Source organism: Chenopodium quinoa, unplaced genomic scaffold (assembly GCF_001683475.1).
Source record: "Chenopodium quinoa cultivar QQ74 unplaced genomic scaffold, ASM168347v1, whole genome shotgun sequence".
NCBI lineage: Eukaryota > Viridiplantae > Streptophyta > Magnoliopsida > Caryophyllales > Amaranthaceae > Chenopodium > Chenopodium quinoa.
The window spans coordinates 498,085-515,408 of NW_018744249.1; the positions used below are offsets into that span (position 1 = coordinate 498,085).

General features: G+C 40.9%; 2 protein-coding genes across 2 annotated transcripts; both read left to right on the forward strand.

The window, feature by feature from the left end:
* The first annotated feature begins 255 nt into the window (after window positions 1-255).
* Window positions 256-1,368, forward strand: LOC110694814. Its single transcript, XM_021871978.1, has one exon. The coding sequence runs from the start codon at window positions 256-258 to the stop codon at window positions 1,366-1,368; it is 1,113 nt and encodes a 370-aa protein (XP_021727670.1).
* A 798-nt stretch (window positions 1,369-2,166) lies between these two features.
* On the forward strand, window positions 2,167-5,321 carry LOC110694815. The gene is made up of 3 exons (XM_021871979.1): window positions 2,167-2,395; window positions 3,619-4,333; window positions 4,595-5,321. Exons 1-3 carry the CDS (start codon window positions 2,167-2,169, stop codon window positions 5,319-5,321), a joined length of 1,671 nt encoding a protein of 556 aa, XP_021727671.1.
* Window positions 5,322-17,324: the final 12,003 nt, after the last annotated feature.

Sequence of the window (17,324 nt, forward strand, 5' to 3'; positions counted from 1 at the left end):
AGCGAGGAAATGGCGAGGCAAGAGAATGATATTTTGTTTCGTGAGTTCAGTAATCCGGAGGATTATGAGTTCACCGGAGGGATATTGCTACCCGTCACGGAAACCAACTTCACCATTCATCCTCAATACACTAGAATGGTTCAAGCGGAGCAATTTTCGGGTTCTCCAAGTGAAGATCCAATTGAGCACCTTGATAGATTCCTCGAGCTTTGTGCCATGATACAAACCAATCAAGTTTCTCAAGAATACATCTGAATGCATCTATTTCGACAATCTTTTGCGGGTAGAGCAAAGAAGTGGCTCAAGCAAGCCAAGCCTAATTCTCTCACAACATGGAGGGAGGTAGTCAAGGCATTCTTGAAGAGGTTCATTTCCGAGGAAAAGATAGCCGAGATGAGAAGGGTGATTGCATCATTTGAACAAGAAGCAAATGAGAGTCTTAGTGAAGCTTGGGAAAGGTTCAAAGAGTTGGTTCAAGCATGTCCTCATCATGAATACAATCAAAGCTTGCTCATGAGGTTCTTCTACGATGGTTTGGAACCTATGTCTAGAGCTAACTTGGATGCAGGGGCGGGTGAACAATTGATTAAAGTCCCTCAAAATCAAGTTGAAGCAACAATTGAAGAGGTAGTGAAGAACTACTCTTGGGGTGGTAGAAGGAAAAATGCACCAAAGAAAGGTGGGAAGTATGAGTTGGAGAAAGTTGATCAATTGCAACATCAAATTAAGCTTTTGACAAAAGGGCTTGCAAAGTTGAATACTAGTGTCAATATTGGTGCAAGCTCATCTCAAGTCAATTCCTTCTCTTGTCAAAATTGTGGTGGAATGAACCACGATACATCTTATTGTGGAGGTTTGATCCCGAAGCATGTAGCGGCTTATAACACAAGGCAAGATGGATATAGGGGAGGTGGCGGTGGAGTATCTTGGAGACAACCACCACTCGGATTTGCAACCCAACCTCAACAATGGAATCAACAAGCTCAACAACCATACAATTCGAACTCCCAATACCAAAACCCACCTCCATTCCAAACCCAAAAACAAAGAGGAAACTACCGAAGAAACAATCAACACAATAATCAACACCAATACCACAATCAAAATCAAGCGACTCAAAGGAGTCAAGAACAAGCATCTCAACCCGATTCTACTCATACCCAAATTCTTCAAGCCATGAATCAACAAATGCAAGAGGTCAAGGCTTATAACAAGATGGTTGATTCACAAACAGCTCAATTGGCCGAGAGAGTTCCTTTCAACTCACCTTCTACTATACCCGGACAATCACAAACCAACCCTTCCAACATTGTGAAACCCGACTCTTGCAAGGCAATCACATTGAGATCGGGCACATCCTATGAGTGAAGAAGAGGAAGTTAGAGAGGAGAACGATGGGGATAGCAAGGAAAAGAAGGAAGGAGAATAGAGTGTGAGTGAAGAAGAGGAAGTTAGAGAGGAGAACGATGGTGAGAAAGAGAGATGTGCGGAGAAAAATAAATCTAAAGTTGTGGTGACATCCTCAACTTATAGTGAGGCTAGAAATCTTGATGGACCGGTTCCTTTTCCCGGTCGACTTGCGGAGAGAAAATTGAATGACAAATTCGCAAAGTTCTTAAGTGTGATGAAGAACTTGCACATAAACCTCCCTTTCATTGAAGTTGTCACGCAGATGCCTTCATACTCCAAGTTCTTGAAGGACATTCTCACCAACAAGAGGAAGCTTAATGATGAGCTTATCACTCTCCGTCATCAAGTGAGTGCACTTGTTCAACATAAGATTCCCAAGAAGCAAAAGGATCCGGGAAGATTTACTTTGCCGGTAAAGATTGGGAACATGGAAGCTAGGGGCGCCTTAGCCGACCTTGGAGCAAGTGTTTGTTTGATCCCTCTATCCATTGCTCAAAAGATTAACATTGAGATGATCCCCACAAGGAAAACCTTGTGGTGAGCTTGAAAGATGTCCCTATTACAGTTGAGCATATCTATGTGCCTTGAGATTTTGTAGTGATGGATATGGAGGAAGATGTGGATATTCCCTTGATTTTGGGCCGTGAAGCTCTCAAGACCTTGGGGGTGGTTATCAATTGCAAGAACAACACTATTACACGTGAGGTAGCCGATGAAAAAATTGTTTTTGAATTCTCTAAGTTACTCAAGACCCCCATGGTTGAGAAGTGTTATAGGGTTGACGTTGTGAATGAAGAATTAGATCGTTTGGGAAGGGTTGTGATGAGCCCTCAAGATCCAATGGTTGAAACTCTTACATGTGAAGAAGAGTACCACTCTCAAGAAGCAAGGGAGTTCGTCATGGCCATTGAAGAAGCCAAAATGGAGGAAGAGGATGATCCTAGGGATGATGAACTCGAACTAGCGGAAAAAAAATTGGAGGAGAGTTCCAAGTCTCCTCCCAAGGTAGAACTCAAACCCCTTCCCCCATCTTTGAAATATTCTTATCTTGGAAATGAAGGAGAGTACCCTATCATTGTCAATGCTACCCTCGATGGGCTTGATTTCGAAAAATTGCTTGTTGTTTTGAGAAAATATAGAAATGTGATAAGGTATAGCATTGATGATATCAAGGGTATTAGCCCTTCTTTGTGCATGCATCGTATTCACCTTGAGGATGATCAATCCACCTCCATTGAGCCTCAAAGGAGGTTGAACCCCAACCTCCAAGAGGTTGTCAAGAAAGAAATTTTGAAATTGCGTGAAGCGGGTATAATCTATGCTATCTCCGATGGCAAGTGGGTTAGCCCGGTTCACGTGGTTCCAAAAAGGGTGGAATGACCATTGTCAAGGGAGAAGGAGGAGAGGAAATCTCCACCCGGACGGTGACCGGGTGGAGGATGTGCATTGATTATAGGAAGTTGAACAAAAACACTAAGAAAGATCATTTTCCTCTCCCCTTTATGGACCAAATGTTGGAGAGACTCTCCCATCATGCTTTCTTTTTCTTCTTGGATGGATATTCCGGATTTTTCCAAATCCCTATCCATCCAAGTGATCAAGAGAAAACTACTTTACATGTCCATATGGGACATTTGCATACCGAAGAATGTCATTCGGGTTATGCAATGCTCCCTCAACTTTCCAACGATGCATGACTTTCATTTTTTCTGAAACGCTTGAGAATGAGATTGAAGTTTTTATGGAAGATTTTAGTGTTGGTGGCTTGTCCTTTGACACATGTCTTTATAACCTTGAAAAAGTTTTGAAAAGGTGTCAAGAGACGAGTTTGGTGTTGAATTGGGAGAAATGCCATTTTATGGTCGAGGAAGGTATTGTCCTAGGACATAAAGTATCAAAAAAGGGCATTGAAGTTGATTCGGCCAAGGTTTCGGTGATTGCTAAGTTGCCCCCTCCTACTTCTGTTACGGGAGTGAGGGCCTTTCTTGGGCATGCCGGTTTTTACTGTAGGTTTATCAAGAATTTTTCATCAATCGCCAAACCTTTGACCGAATTACTCAAGAAAGATGTTGTGTTCAATTTTGATGAGGCTTGTCTTAAGGCATTCCAAAAACTCAAGGAAGCCCTCATTTCTTCTCATGTTGTGCAAGCTCCGGATTGGAGCTTGCCTTTTGAGCTAATGTGCGATGCAAGTGATTTTTGTAGTAGGTGCAGTTCTTGGGCAGAAGAAAGAAGGAAGATCTCATGTCATCTACTATGCAAGTAAAACGCTTGATGAGGCTCAAAATAACTATACAACAACGGAGAAGGAAATGCTTGTGGTTGTGTTTGCCATGGACAAATTTAGGTCCTATCTCATATGCTCCAAGGTGATTGTATACACGGATCACATAGCGGTCCGCTACCTTATGACCAAGAAGGAAGCAAAACTGCGTCTTATCCGTTGGGTTCTTTCGCTCCAAGATTTTGACATGGAAATGAGAAATAAAAAAGAAGCGGAGAACTATGTAGCGCAGCATTTGTCTAGGCTTCCTTTTGAGAATAAGGAGGATGTGACGATCAATGAGGAGGTGGGATTTGAAACCCTCATGGCCATGGCTTCAACACCTAGCCCTTGGTACGCGGACATAGTTTATTATCTAGCTTGTGGAGTTGTTTCTCCGGAGTTCTCCTCTCAACAAAAGAACAGGTTTTTCAAGGAAGTGAGGAGGTATTTTTGGAATGACCCTTACTTGTTCAAGCAATGTGGATATGGACTTTTTCGAAAATGTGTCCCGGACCATGAGATCGAAGGAGTTCTTGAGCATTGCCACTCATTGCCGTGTGGAGAGCATGGAAGAGTCGAAAAGACTGTGGCAAAGATCTCTCAATCTCTTCTTTGGTGGCCAACAATGCACAAGGATGCCCAAAAATTCGTTTCAAGGTGTGACAAATGCCAAAGGAGTGGTGGCATAACCAAAAGGGATGAGATGCCTCAACAAAACATTTTGGAGGTGGAGCCATTCGTTGTTTGGGGTGTTGACTTCATGGGTCCTTTTGTCTCTTCTTGCGGAAATCTATATATCTTGGTGGCGGTGGACTATGTGACTAAGTGGATTGAAGCTAAACCCTCCCCCACCAATGACCACAAAGTTGTGCTCAAACTTCTTAAAAAATTCATATTTCCACGGTTTGGGGTTCCTAGAGTGCTAATCAGCGATGGTGGTTCTCATTTTGCCAAGAAACAGTTCGAAGCTCTTCTCAAAAGATATGGGGCTCATCACAAGGTTGGCCTACCTTACCACCCTCAAACTCAAGGGCAAGTGGAGGTGTCGAATATTGAGATCAAAAACCTTCTTGAAATGATGGTGAAAAAGTCTAGAATAGATTGGTCTCTCAAGCTCGATGACACGCTTTGGGCCCTAAGGACGGCATACAAGACTCCCATTGGCACAACCCCCTACCGGTTGGTCTATGGGAAGGCTTGTCATTTGCTGGTTGAATTGGAATATATAGCTTGGTGGGCGATCAAGGAGCTTAACATGGATATGTCCTTGGCGGGTGAGAAGAGATTGCTTAAGCTCAATGAACTTGAGGAGCTCCGATATGATGCCTATGAGAACTCAAGGCTCTACAAGGAGAGGACTAAGAGATGGCACGACCGACATATAAGGAACAAGAGTTTCAAGGTTGGAGACAAGGTGTTGTTATTCAACTCTAAGCTTAGATTGTTTCCCGGAAAGCTAAATTCCAAGTGGTTGGGGCCTTTCACGATTTCGAGGACTACTCCTTATGGGTCCTTTGAGTTGGAGGCGGAAGGGAACGAGTTCATGGTCAACGACCATCGTTTGAAGCTCTACCATTGCAATGATCAAGTTGGCATAATTGAGTGCATGAGGCTCGATCCATCGGATCCTAAGCCATCCTTTTAATGACGATGCATTATGGTCAAGCTAATGACCTCATAATGAAGCGCTTCTCGGAAGGCAACCCGAGTTCTCAAACTTATTTTTTTGTTTTGTGTTTCTTTTGTTTAACCAATCTTGGTTATTTTTCTTTAGATTCTTATTGTGTGTGTTTTGCTCTTCTAATAGGTACTTGAATCTTTGGGGATTTGGTCTACTAAGTTGAGTTTGGAGAAGTTAAGGAGAAAGGAAGAAATGAAAGTGGAGATGCCCAAGAGATGGCCTGGAGAGGGCGCTCCATCAAAGACTGCAGGCGTGGCCCTAAGACCCACGGGCGCGGACAGGGGCACCTCAGAATTCAAAGAAAAACATGAGATGCCTTGGAGATGCCTGGGTGAGGGCACGGGGTATCCAGCCGCGGGCGCGGACTTTTTACTCGCGGATGCGGGCAGTCAAAGCCGCGGGCGCGGCCACGTGCTCATCTAAAATTTCAGAAAGCTGGAGATGCCAGGGAGCGGGCGCGGACAGGAAAACCTGCGGGCGCGGCCTTCCTACCCGCAGGCGTGGCCTTGCGGGTCTGCGAAATTTTAGCCCTTTTTCTCAGCAAAACCAAAACACAAAAATCCCCAAATTCTGAAATTTTCGCCCTTTTCTCCCTCTAAACCTCACTCCTCTTCAAACCCTAACTCATACTACATCAAATCCTCACCCCAAATCATCAAACTCCATCAAATTCCATCACTTTCCTTCAAATTTTCTCAACAAAAATCTGAAATTTCACCCTTAACAACCCCCAATTTCAGTGTTCCTCTGTGAGTGGGATTTGCTTTCACCATTGAAGGGTTCTTAGAGGTGGGCTTGATTTCTTCTTCAAAGGCTGGTAGGAGTAATTGTTGGTACTTATTGTTGGTATAAATTTCTCCCTTACTCTAATTTTCCTTTGAATTTGAAGTATGTTTTTGATTGAAAAAATTTTGTGCTTGTGATTTTTCATGTTGGAATTCTTAATGGTTTCATGCCTATATTGTACTCATTCATCATCTTAATCATTACTAATTGTTTAGTTGTTGTTTGTGTTAGTTGTTTCTTGACATAGATTGCTTGGTTGTGAGTTGTATTTGGTGATCCTTGGAGGTGTGTTCTTTGTGGCGGTTGTTTGATTTTGGAGAATTGTTGTGGTGCATTGTGGTTGTGATTTTTTGAGGAGTATATCTTGGTGATTGTATCTTTGTGTGGGTAATCATGGTCTTCGGTTCAAAAAAGAGGAAGAGCGGGAAGGAACCAGGTTCATCATCCGCAAACCCCAAGCAAAATGATCAACCTATCCCACCACCTCTACCACCCATAAAATTTCACCACATAAATGACAAACCTATATTCGACAACCTTCAAAATAGAAAATTGAGACCAACCAAGCACTACCACCAACCCACCACCACCAAGCTCGGCATTGACGAGGATTGTTGGTTCTTGTTCAACAACCTCGGGCTAGGCTCTTTTGTGACAAATGCCTACCGAACCTATAAAGAGCCAACCCTTGAGTTTCATGCCTCATTTGAATGTCATTCCGTAAGGGATAAGGACCTCACCATCTCCTTCCAACTCTTTAACAAAAAATAAACCCTCACCCTCCGCCAATATAACCAATTGTTGGACCTAAACTCGGACACCGATATGTTTTTCCCCGAGCATGAGGGCCTTCATGCCTATGAACCCCTTCATTGGTGGAAGGTCATCTCGAGGATGGACGCCTTCAACTCCAAGTATTCCTTGGCCAGCCAAATCATGCACCCAGCCATCAGACTTCTACATCGAATTCTCGGGTACATGGTCTTTAATAAGCAGGACTTGGGAAAGATTACAATCGAGGAAATCCAAATATTATGGCTAGCTACGCAGCTGGATTTGGGGCATAGAATGAAATTCGGGTATCTTTTTACTAAGTGCATTGAAGGTGTCCTCTCGGGTACAAATAAAGGGGAGATCCATTTTGGTGGGATGATCACTCGGATAGCCGAGAAATTGGGCTATATGGATAAGTTGGATTCTTGCACCCTCGTGGGGAAGAGTGACGGAAGTGATATCTGGCTCGATCTCGAGCAGCTGAAAACAACGAAATTCATAGCAGATACGGAGGATCGACGGAGAACTTGGAGTCTGCTAGTCTCCCACGAGCACCATTGCTTCCTCCTCAAGCCGAAGTTCACTTCCTTCACGAGGGAGGGTGTTAATTACCCTTGGTGGGTAAAGAAGGATACAGGAATCCTCCCTAGTGCAAGGATGGAGATGGGTGAAGGGTCCGGTGAAGGTTTTGAGCATGAGGAGGATGAGACCGTGATGAGGACCACCCCTTTAAGGCAGCACCAACAACAACAATAACATTCTCAACAACAACAAGGAAGAAGGCAACAACAACATCATCAACATCAACCCAGCTACCAACAAGAAATGGAGGCGATGCAGGCCCACATGGAAAGCATGCATCTTGGCATGCAAGGTATGTTCGCCTCCCATCAACACATTTCTTTCCAAACTAATGCCTTGTACGATGCAAGTGTACGTAGATGGGATGTTACTCCCCTGGTTAACTACCCTTATGTGCTGGCCCAACAAGGGCCCGTGCCTTCTTGGGGGGGGGGGAGGTGACAACCAACCTACGTACCTTATTAGCAGGGTCCCTTGGACCCCAATGTGCCGCGGCATGAGTTCCCCGATGAGTCCGGTCACTATGACTACCGGGTTTCAGGTGGGAGTGATTATAGGGGTGACCCCAACTACCCCTACGTTGATCCCTCTCACCCCTCACCTCTGGTCCAACCCGAGCCATATGACCAGTTATCTGCATCCCAACTTGACCTCTTCAAAGGTCATTATGGGTGGCCCCCCGGCTATACCGGAGGTTGGGACCCCCATGGCCCCCCCTCGGGTTTCACCTATGACAGTTGGAGTGCGGATGACGATGGTGTCGGCCCTAATGGCCACTAGTTTCCCCCTCGTTCTGTTTGTTCCCTCCCTTTTATTTCCATATCCATGTGAAGCATCGGGGACGATGTTTCAATCTAGTGTGGGGGGGTGTTTGAGTCAAAATGGAGTGTTAGGGAATTCTTTGGGTAAGTGTGGGGGAAGGCCCCTAGGACTCAAGGGAATGTTTAGGGGATTTGGGTTTGGGTGTTGTTGGTTAGCTTGAGGTACCGTTGTTGTTGGTTATCTATGATGTTTGTTTCTATGATGATTATGATGATGATGAATGATGATGATGGTGTGTTTGGGTAGTAGGTCATGCCCAAATATTTGAGTTCATGGATTTTTCTCTCTCTCGTACTAACATTTTTCTCTCTCTGTAGTGTTTGTTTTGTTTTTCTCTTCTCTCACTCGTAGCTCAGAAGGAATTTTGAAGCAACATATGGTGAAATGGTAAACGACATGGTTGCTTTATTCTTTTCTTCAATAGACATGGGTGAGATCTTTCCCTTACTCTCTCTTTTCTTTCTTGTGTTGTATTTAGTTTAGGATGTAGTCTAGGAAGGAGTTAAATGGTTCGGGGATGTTTGCATGCGGTTCCAAGGAACCTGGGATTGTTGGTTTTATTACCGAATGATCATTTGTATGTCGATTGGGATTTATTTGGATCTTTATGCCTCATATGTGAACCTTCTTGATTTCTTCCTCCTTTTATTTCATTTTCTTTCGTGTGACAAGCATAATTATGGCATGATGATATGGTTGTGTTTTTGAACTTGCTTGCTATATTTGGACTCTATCTCCGTGATGATGCGCCCTACAATGCTTGTTTTTTCTTAACTTTGTGATGAGATGCACATTTTGAGATTGTTTTTGATTGAATTAGACAAGCCTTAACTAAGGTAGCAAGGGTAAGAACTTGTGAGGGCGTTTGAACCCCTAGTTCATGGGATGTGGTAAGATGGAGTTGCTCCCTGTAGTGGATTTGAAGCCCTCTAGTTGGTATTTGCTTACTTTTCTTGTCCCTTGTGAGGTTCAATTTGTTCAAGCCTACATCAATTTGTTGAGTGGCGTTTTAGGATCCTCAACTATGCATGTCTTAATCCTTGTGTTCATTACTAGCTCCCGAGATCGTGACCTAGCACTTTTAGGGGAGGAAAAGGGCACCATTTTTCATTTTTGTTTATGTTTACTTTTATTTAGTTACAAATTTGATTTTCCATTTTTCATCAACCTACTTGCCAACCAATTTGAGCCTAATGTTTCCCAATTTTGTCTTAACCGCATTACAAGCCTAACGACCTATGTTTTACCAACCCTGTTAGTTAGTGAAGCATTTGGCATGTGAGGGTAATGTAATGAGCGTTGTGATCATGAGCGTGAATTAAACGGAGAGTTGGTTTGGAACAAAGATTTGAAATGTAAGCTTGAATATGAGCATGCGAGAAAAGCTGTAGAAGAGTAATGCAAATGCAAAAGAGAAAAAAAAAAGTGTATATACGTATGTATATATTTGAATAAGGTTGGTAATGTATTGAAATCGATATGACGGATGTTCGTTTGAGTTGTGGTTGTTCCTTGAGTTTTGTCTAAGAGAGTTGGCCATCCTCTTGCTTCACTTAGGACTTGCCACAATTTTTTCAAATGCTCTCCCTACCTCTACCTTGAGCCATGTCATTACAACCCTAATAAAGACCCTTAGACTTTAGGAGTGCGTGGTCAATAACCGGTGGAGGGAGATGGTTTTCAACCCTATGGAGAGAGCGTGCATAGTTGAGATGTTGGGATGATCTTTTACCTCCTCAAAATAAATCTTTTTCCGGTTCCTTCGTGGAATCATGAGGAGCCATCTAGGGGGACGATTTGAAACTAGTGGGGAGAACGTGGACCGTTTTAGAGGGGACTAGGGCGGAAAATGACTCACTAGTTCTCTATGCTTAGCTTAGGCTTGACTCTTGCAACCATTGGCATCTTGAAGCGTGCATGCATCAGGTAATTGAGAAGGGATAGCATTCTTTGACGTTTGTTCATCATGGTTGAGTCCGAATGAAGCATTTGTCCACCTTGAAATTTGATGTTGCTTTTCTAAGCCTTGTCATGTTGTGTTTGTCTTTGTGGTATTTGTTTTGCCTTTCTTTTCTTTGTTTTGCTTGAGGATAAGCAAAAGGCAAGTGTGGGGGATTTTGATGAGTGGAGTTCATGCCACCATTTTGCCCTCTTTCATTAGAAAATTCCACCGATTTGCCACTTGTTTATGCTTCTTCTTAGCACTTTTAATTCTATTTTAGTTACTTTAACTCCCTCTCGTGTTTTCCCTTCACTTTTATCTTTTCTTCTACTTTTTACCTTTTATTTGTGTGTTTTGATAGCTCCTACCAATCGTAGGCGAATTATGGATTTCTAGATGGAGTGGAGATGCTAAGGAAGCTTGCCAAGGAAGTGGAGATGCCAAAAGGGAGAGGGCGCGCTGATACGCAAGGCCGCGGGCGCGGATAGGGAGGTCCTAAGCCAACGAGAGTTTCTGGAGATGGACAGCCGCGGGCGCAACACCTGGACGTGGGCGCAGCGTTAATAGCCGCGTGTGCAGCAAAGAAGACCCGCGGGCGCGGCAATTCAGGTCTGGCGAACTTATTACCCAGCTTGGAGAGGGTGCGGCAGCCTGTTAGGAGAGCCCTCTCCCTTGCCCATTTTCCTCATCATAATAGAAGACTATAAATAGTCTTTTGCTTGAGTTTTCAAGGAGAGACTATTCCATTGGCATCAAAAATACATTGTAGAGAGAGAAAATGTATGTCTTTTAGAGAGAGAAAACACTAAGTATTGAAGATTCAATCTTTGTAATAAAATTTTCAAGCTTTCTTCTAGATTGGTGCAACAACTTTGGTGATTTGGTAATCCTTCAACATTTATAATAGTAATCTTTTCTCTTATTTCTCTTGTACTTAGTTTTATTGTTCTTATTCATATTTTGTTCATAAATTTCTATGCTTTATTAGTTTCATTGATTTCTCTTTGACTTAGAATCATGATAGGTTGTGTTAGTATTGAATATATGTTTAGCTTAGTTGTCATGGCTATTTTCCTTTCTCTAGCTTAGATTTTTAGCCAGGGAAGGGGGTGAAAATCATGTTTATTTGAGTTGCTATTGATTATTTATTGGATTTTACCCTGAGTTGATGATTTGTGCTTAAATATGCTTGGAGTTATTGTGTGCACCTATAACCTCAATGTTTTAGTCCTAGATTAGATGCATGAGAATGATCTAGTTTAGGGTTGATTGATTTCATCAACTTGCTTTGAGTAGTTGCATAAGAATAAATTGCTTTGAGTATAATTTGAACTCCTTGGTATATTTCCTCATTGATTTTCATTAGTGTCTTATTGGTCATGATTGGAACCCCCTCTCCCTAGTGCTTTTTGCCATTATTATCTCTATAATCTTGCCATTCATCTTCATTGTAGAGTGTCTAGTTTAATCTTCTTAATGTTGGTTTGATTTTGTCTTTGTTGATAGATAGTTTGATCATAGAACTCTTCAAAAACCAAACCATAATACCCCTTTTTGTTACTTGCAATTTATCTTAGATTTCGTATTGATTGTGCAAAATACCCCCGTTTCCTTAGGATTCGACCCTAACTTGCCACTATCTAAATTAAAATTGATAGAGCTAGGTTAGGAGATAAAAATTGTATGTTTGATCTTTGTAGTAGTGACGACCTATTATCCACCGATCAGCAATCAGCAACGTTGAGTACATACAAGCTACGAAATATAGCAAAGACCCCTAGCATGTTACTAAAAATCAATCTGCACACACAGTATAATCATTGACTCGAACACATGACTCAATTGTTAACATTACTAAGACTTCACTAATTAATAATAAATAATTCATTTCATTCTATGATTGGATTAAGCAATAGACTAGGTTGTCCCCCTATGCTCCATTTCGGAACATTAATAAAAGAAAACCCTATGCCTCCTTTCGGAAACATTAATAAACACCCAATGGATGACGGGCGCGACTCTGTAGCTATAGCTAGTATGAGATCTCATCTAACTCATTATAATTTTAAAAGTATTTGAAAACAAGAGACTCGTAGATATGACGGCCTCTGTAAAGTACACGGCTAATACCCCGTGAACCCCAACCCCTGTTTGTCATCACTCTAGATGTGCACAAATCTTTATAATGACTCTAATGGAAAATAATACAATCAATCAAACATTAATCACTCAAGCAATTCAAATTTCCAATTCAATTCTTGATTTATTAGTGACAAACAATATTTATTATTGAATTCTTTAACTACCTCGGTGTATAAACACCTTAAGTGCATAAAGCACCTCAAATCCTCGACCTCGTCTTATAAGACTTTAATTCTTCCTTTACTCATTCCATTTCAATATTAATGAAAAAGTAATAAAATAATTCATTCCATATATCCTTGTACCTTTGCCTCTAAGCTTATCTTGCAAGTTGTTGCATAAATAATACTTTCAAGGAAAATCAATACGTATTTGTCATGCATAAATCAAACCAATCATCACATTAATCATCAATCAACTCACTACCAAACAATTTCAACCAATCTTCAAGTTTTCCTAACATGATTCTAAGTTTCCAAGTTCTTATACATGCTCCTAGAGTCAAGGTTTTCGTATTCTTGTACGTACCTTGAGTACAGGAGTTGGTTGGCCACTTTAAAACTTGAAATCACCTTCTATGAAGTCCTCTCCTAAACAAAACAACAATAGTTCAATCAATACTTAAGCAATATAATTTATAGCAATACTAACTTACTTTAAAACCTCCAAAATTTAATTAAATAACACTTTAAAACCTTCCCTTTTACTAGAATTAAAAGCTTATGCATAGCTATTTATGTTTACTTCATAAAAACCTTAAAATACACCCTTATATATGAAATTACAGCCTACTTAAGTTACTAAAAAAATCTGAAAATTTATTTATAACATCAAACCCTCGTTAAAAATCTAAAACTGCCCAAAAATCATATTTAGAGGCTGAATTTGGCCACGAAAGGGTGGTGCTCACTATCATAAGTAGTGAGTTTTTAAAAGAGCGTCGTTTACCGAGAAAAACACTATTGTTTTGCGAAAATTAGACGAGTTAGAGTCAAAACGTGATTAAGAGATATTACGAACGGAATTATGAAATTAATCACGAAAAATTCAGAACTTGTTGTTGAATTAAACATCATCATAATCATAGCAAAATCACAACAAAATCATGCTCAAATTGAACAACTTTAGCAACACGTTTTTAAGCCCTAAAACCATGAAAATCATGTTTTAAACCGTAATTTTCTTAACTAATTAAATCTGAAAATCAATTTCATAATTTAAACAACATAAAACTCATAAATTTGCAACCTTTCCCCAATCTATTTACATGATTAAATCATAATAACAACAATTTAAATAAAAGATTAAATAAAGATTAAAACTTTAACAATAAAACAATAACAAGAGAGAAGGAATAATGGACCGGTGGTCCAGTGGCTGGGTAACGGTGGTCAGGCGGTAAAGAGGTGTCACCAGGGGTGGTTGTGTGTCAGCAGCAAACAGTGCAACATCAATTTTTTTTTTCTTTCTTTCGTGGATGCAGTAGGAGGAGGGGAAAGTTTAAGGTATTTTTTTACGTGAGATTAGAGGGGGAAATAAGGGTTTTGGTTTTCGTAGTTCTAATAAAACTAGGATTAAGGTTTAGGCTTAAAGTAAGTGGGTTTTAGGTAACAGAATGGGTTTAGTAATTTATGGGTTGGGCTTGCATATTAATGCATGATTACAATATGGGTAGGGTAATAATTTAATGAAATAGTTTTATTAGTTTTATAAACATTAAATTTATTTGCTTAAATCCAAGTAAAATAATTTATGTAAATAAATAATTATAATCAAATATTCACAAAAATATGTTAAAATATAATTTTAAATTTCACAAAATTACGGGGGATTACAATCTACCCCTGTTAAAAGAAGTTTCGTCCCCGAAACTTAACCCAAAATCCGAAATTTTTCAAAATTAGTATGTTTTGTATTGCTGTAAATTGCTTGTTTCTCAACGTGTATACTCAACAAACTGAGCCCATACTCGATAGACTCATACTTGGCCAAAGTTAACGTACTTTATTAGCATGCAAACACAACAATACCTTCCAATAATAAGCAAAATTATGCAAGCTTAAGCAATAAATAGCATAAATGAGGTAAAAAGCGCGACATTACACCGCATTCTACCCCTCTTAAAAGAAAAGAGTTACGCCCTCGTAACTCACCTCATCAAATAACTCGGGGTATTTCTTTCTCAACTCTTCTTCGGCCTCCCAAGTAGCCTCTTCGTACTCATGGTTAGACCAAAGAACCTTCACTATCTTCACATCTTTGTTCCTAGTACTTCGCACCTTGTGATCTAGGATCTTCACTGGTCTTTCTTCATAAGTCAAAGATTCATCCAGTGGAATCGTCTCTAGTTGCAACACATAGGTTTCACTAGGAACATACTTCTTCAATTGGGAAATGTGGAACACATCATGCATTTTCTCGAACTCCATTGGCAAAGCCAACTTATAAGCCATTTTTCCCACACGTAGTAGAATCTCATATGGCCCCACATACTTAGCACTTAGTTTCCCTTTCTTGCCAAATCGCATCATGCCTTTTGTTGGTGAAACCTTTAGAAAGACCTTGTCCCTAACATTAAACTCATCATCTTTTCTCTTTAAGTCGGCATAACTCTTTTGCTTATCTTGTGCTGCTTTAATTCTTGACTAAATCAATCTCACCTTACTCACCATATCCTCAATGAAATCTGTTCCCAAAGTAACACGTTCACTGTAATCATTCCAGCACACTGGGCTTATGCAGTTCCTTCCATACAATGCTTCGAAGGGTGCCATCTTGATACTCGTATGGTAACTGCAGTTATAGGAGAATTCAATCAAAGGCAATTGATCCTCCCAACTTCCTTGGAAATCTAAGGCACAAGCTCGCAACATATCCTCCATGGTTTGGTTTATTCTCTCAGTTTGGGCGTCTGTCGCAGGATGAAAGGCAGTGCTCATCTTTAAGGTAGTCCCAAGGTTTTCTTTCACTTTCTGCCAAAACTTAGATAGAAATCTCGAATCCCTATCCGACACAATGTCCTTGGGAATTCTATGCGAACGAACCACATTCTTCACATAATTACTTGCCAATTGCTTCTTCTTCCAGGTCTCCTTGATCGGAATGAACCTCGCTGACTTAGTAAGTCTATCCACAATCACCCAAATCGTGTCATTCCCGTTGCGAGCCTTTGGTAATTCTGTCACAATGTCCATGGAAATAGAATCCCATTTCCATCCCGGTACCTCCAATGGTTGCACTTTCCCCATGGGTCTCTTGTGATCTATCTTCACCTTCTGGCATGTCAAAACACTTAGACACGAACTCAGCAACTTCCCTCTTCATATTCGGCAACCAATATAACTCCTTCAAATCTTTATACAGCTTATCTCCCCTAGGGTGAACTGAATAAGGTGTGTTATGGCACTCCTCCATGAATCTTCTTTTTATATCCTCACACTTCTGCGCTATGCACCATCTCTCCATGTATCTCAGACTCTTATCTTCATGAATCTTGAATTCGGTCTCTGCACCACTAGTCACTCGATCCTTAATCCTCTGAAATGACCATCCTCCATTTGTTTTTCCTTAATCTCCTCGAATATGGATGGTTGAATCGTCAAGGCTCTAAATAATCCTTCTAACTCCCCTTGTTTAACGACTTCAAGGTTCAATCTCCTCATATCTTCACACAATTCATCAGCCACAATCAAAGCATTAACATTATGACTCGACTTCCTACTAAGGGCATCTACAACAACATTCGCCTTTCCTTCATGATACTGGATGTGTAAATTGTAGTCTATGAGGAACTCTAACCATCTACGTTGCCGCATATTCAAGTGATCCTGGGTGAAGATGTATTTCAGGCTTTTATGGTCTCTAAAGATCCTACAGGTGACATCGTAGAGATAGTGTCTCCAAATCTTCAAGGCGAACACAACAACTGCAAGTTCCAAGTTGTGGGTAGGATAGTTAACTTCATGTGGCTTCAACTGTCTCGCTTCATACGCGATCACTCTCCCATTCTGATGCAGTACACATCCCAAACCATGCTTCGAAGCATCGATGTATACCTCGAATCCGTCACTCCCATCGGGCAACACTAGCACTAGTGTAGTGGTTAGTCGCTCTTTTAGGGTTTGAAAAGCTAATTCACAGATCTCATTCCGGTCAAACTTAGTTTGCTTCTTCATAAGAATAGTCATGGGTCTGGCTATCTTCGAAAAGTCTTTAACAAACCTTCTATAATACCGAGCTAATCCTAAGAAACTACGAACATCTGTCATATTCTTAGGAGTAGGCCACTCACTCACCGTCTTGATCTTCGCAGGATCTACTGATACACCCTCCTTAGAAATGTAATGCCCAAGAAATGCTACCTTTTCCAGCCAGAACTCACACTTTGAAAACTTGGCATACAACTGTTACTTCTAAGAGTTTCCAGAATGGTCTTCAAATGTTGAGCATGTTCTTCCTCATTCCTCGAATACACTAATATGTCATCAATGGACACAACCACAAACATAACTAAGTATTCATGAAACACTCAATTCATCAGGTCCATGAATATGGCAGGTGCATTGGTTAACCCAAAAGGCATGACTGTAAACTTGTAGTGCCCATAACGAGTTCTAAAGGCTGTTTTTGGAATGTCCTTGTCTACAACCTTCAACTGATGGTACCCTAACCTCAAATCGATCTTTAAAAACACACTCGCCCCTTTCAGCTGGTCAAACAAGTCATCTATCCTAGGTAAAGGATACTTATTCTTCACAGTTACATTATTTAACTCTCTGTAGTCAATACATAACCTCAAACTTCCATCCTTCTTTCTCACAAACAAGACTGGTGCTCCCCAAGGTAATGCACTAGGCCTAATAAACCCCTTATCCAGTAACTACTACAATTGAACCTTCAACTCACTCATCTCAGCCGGT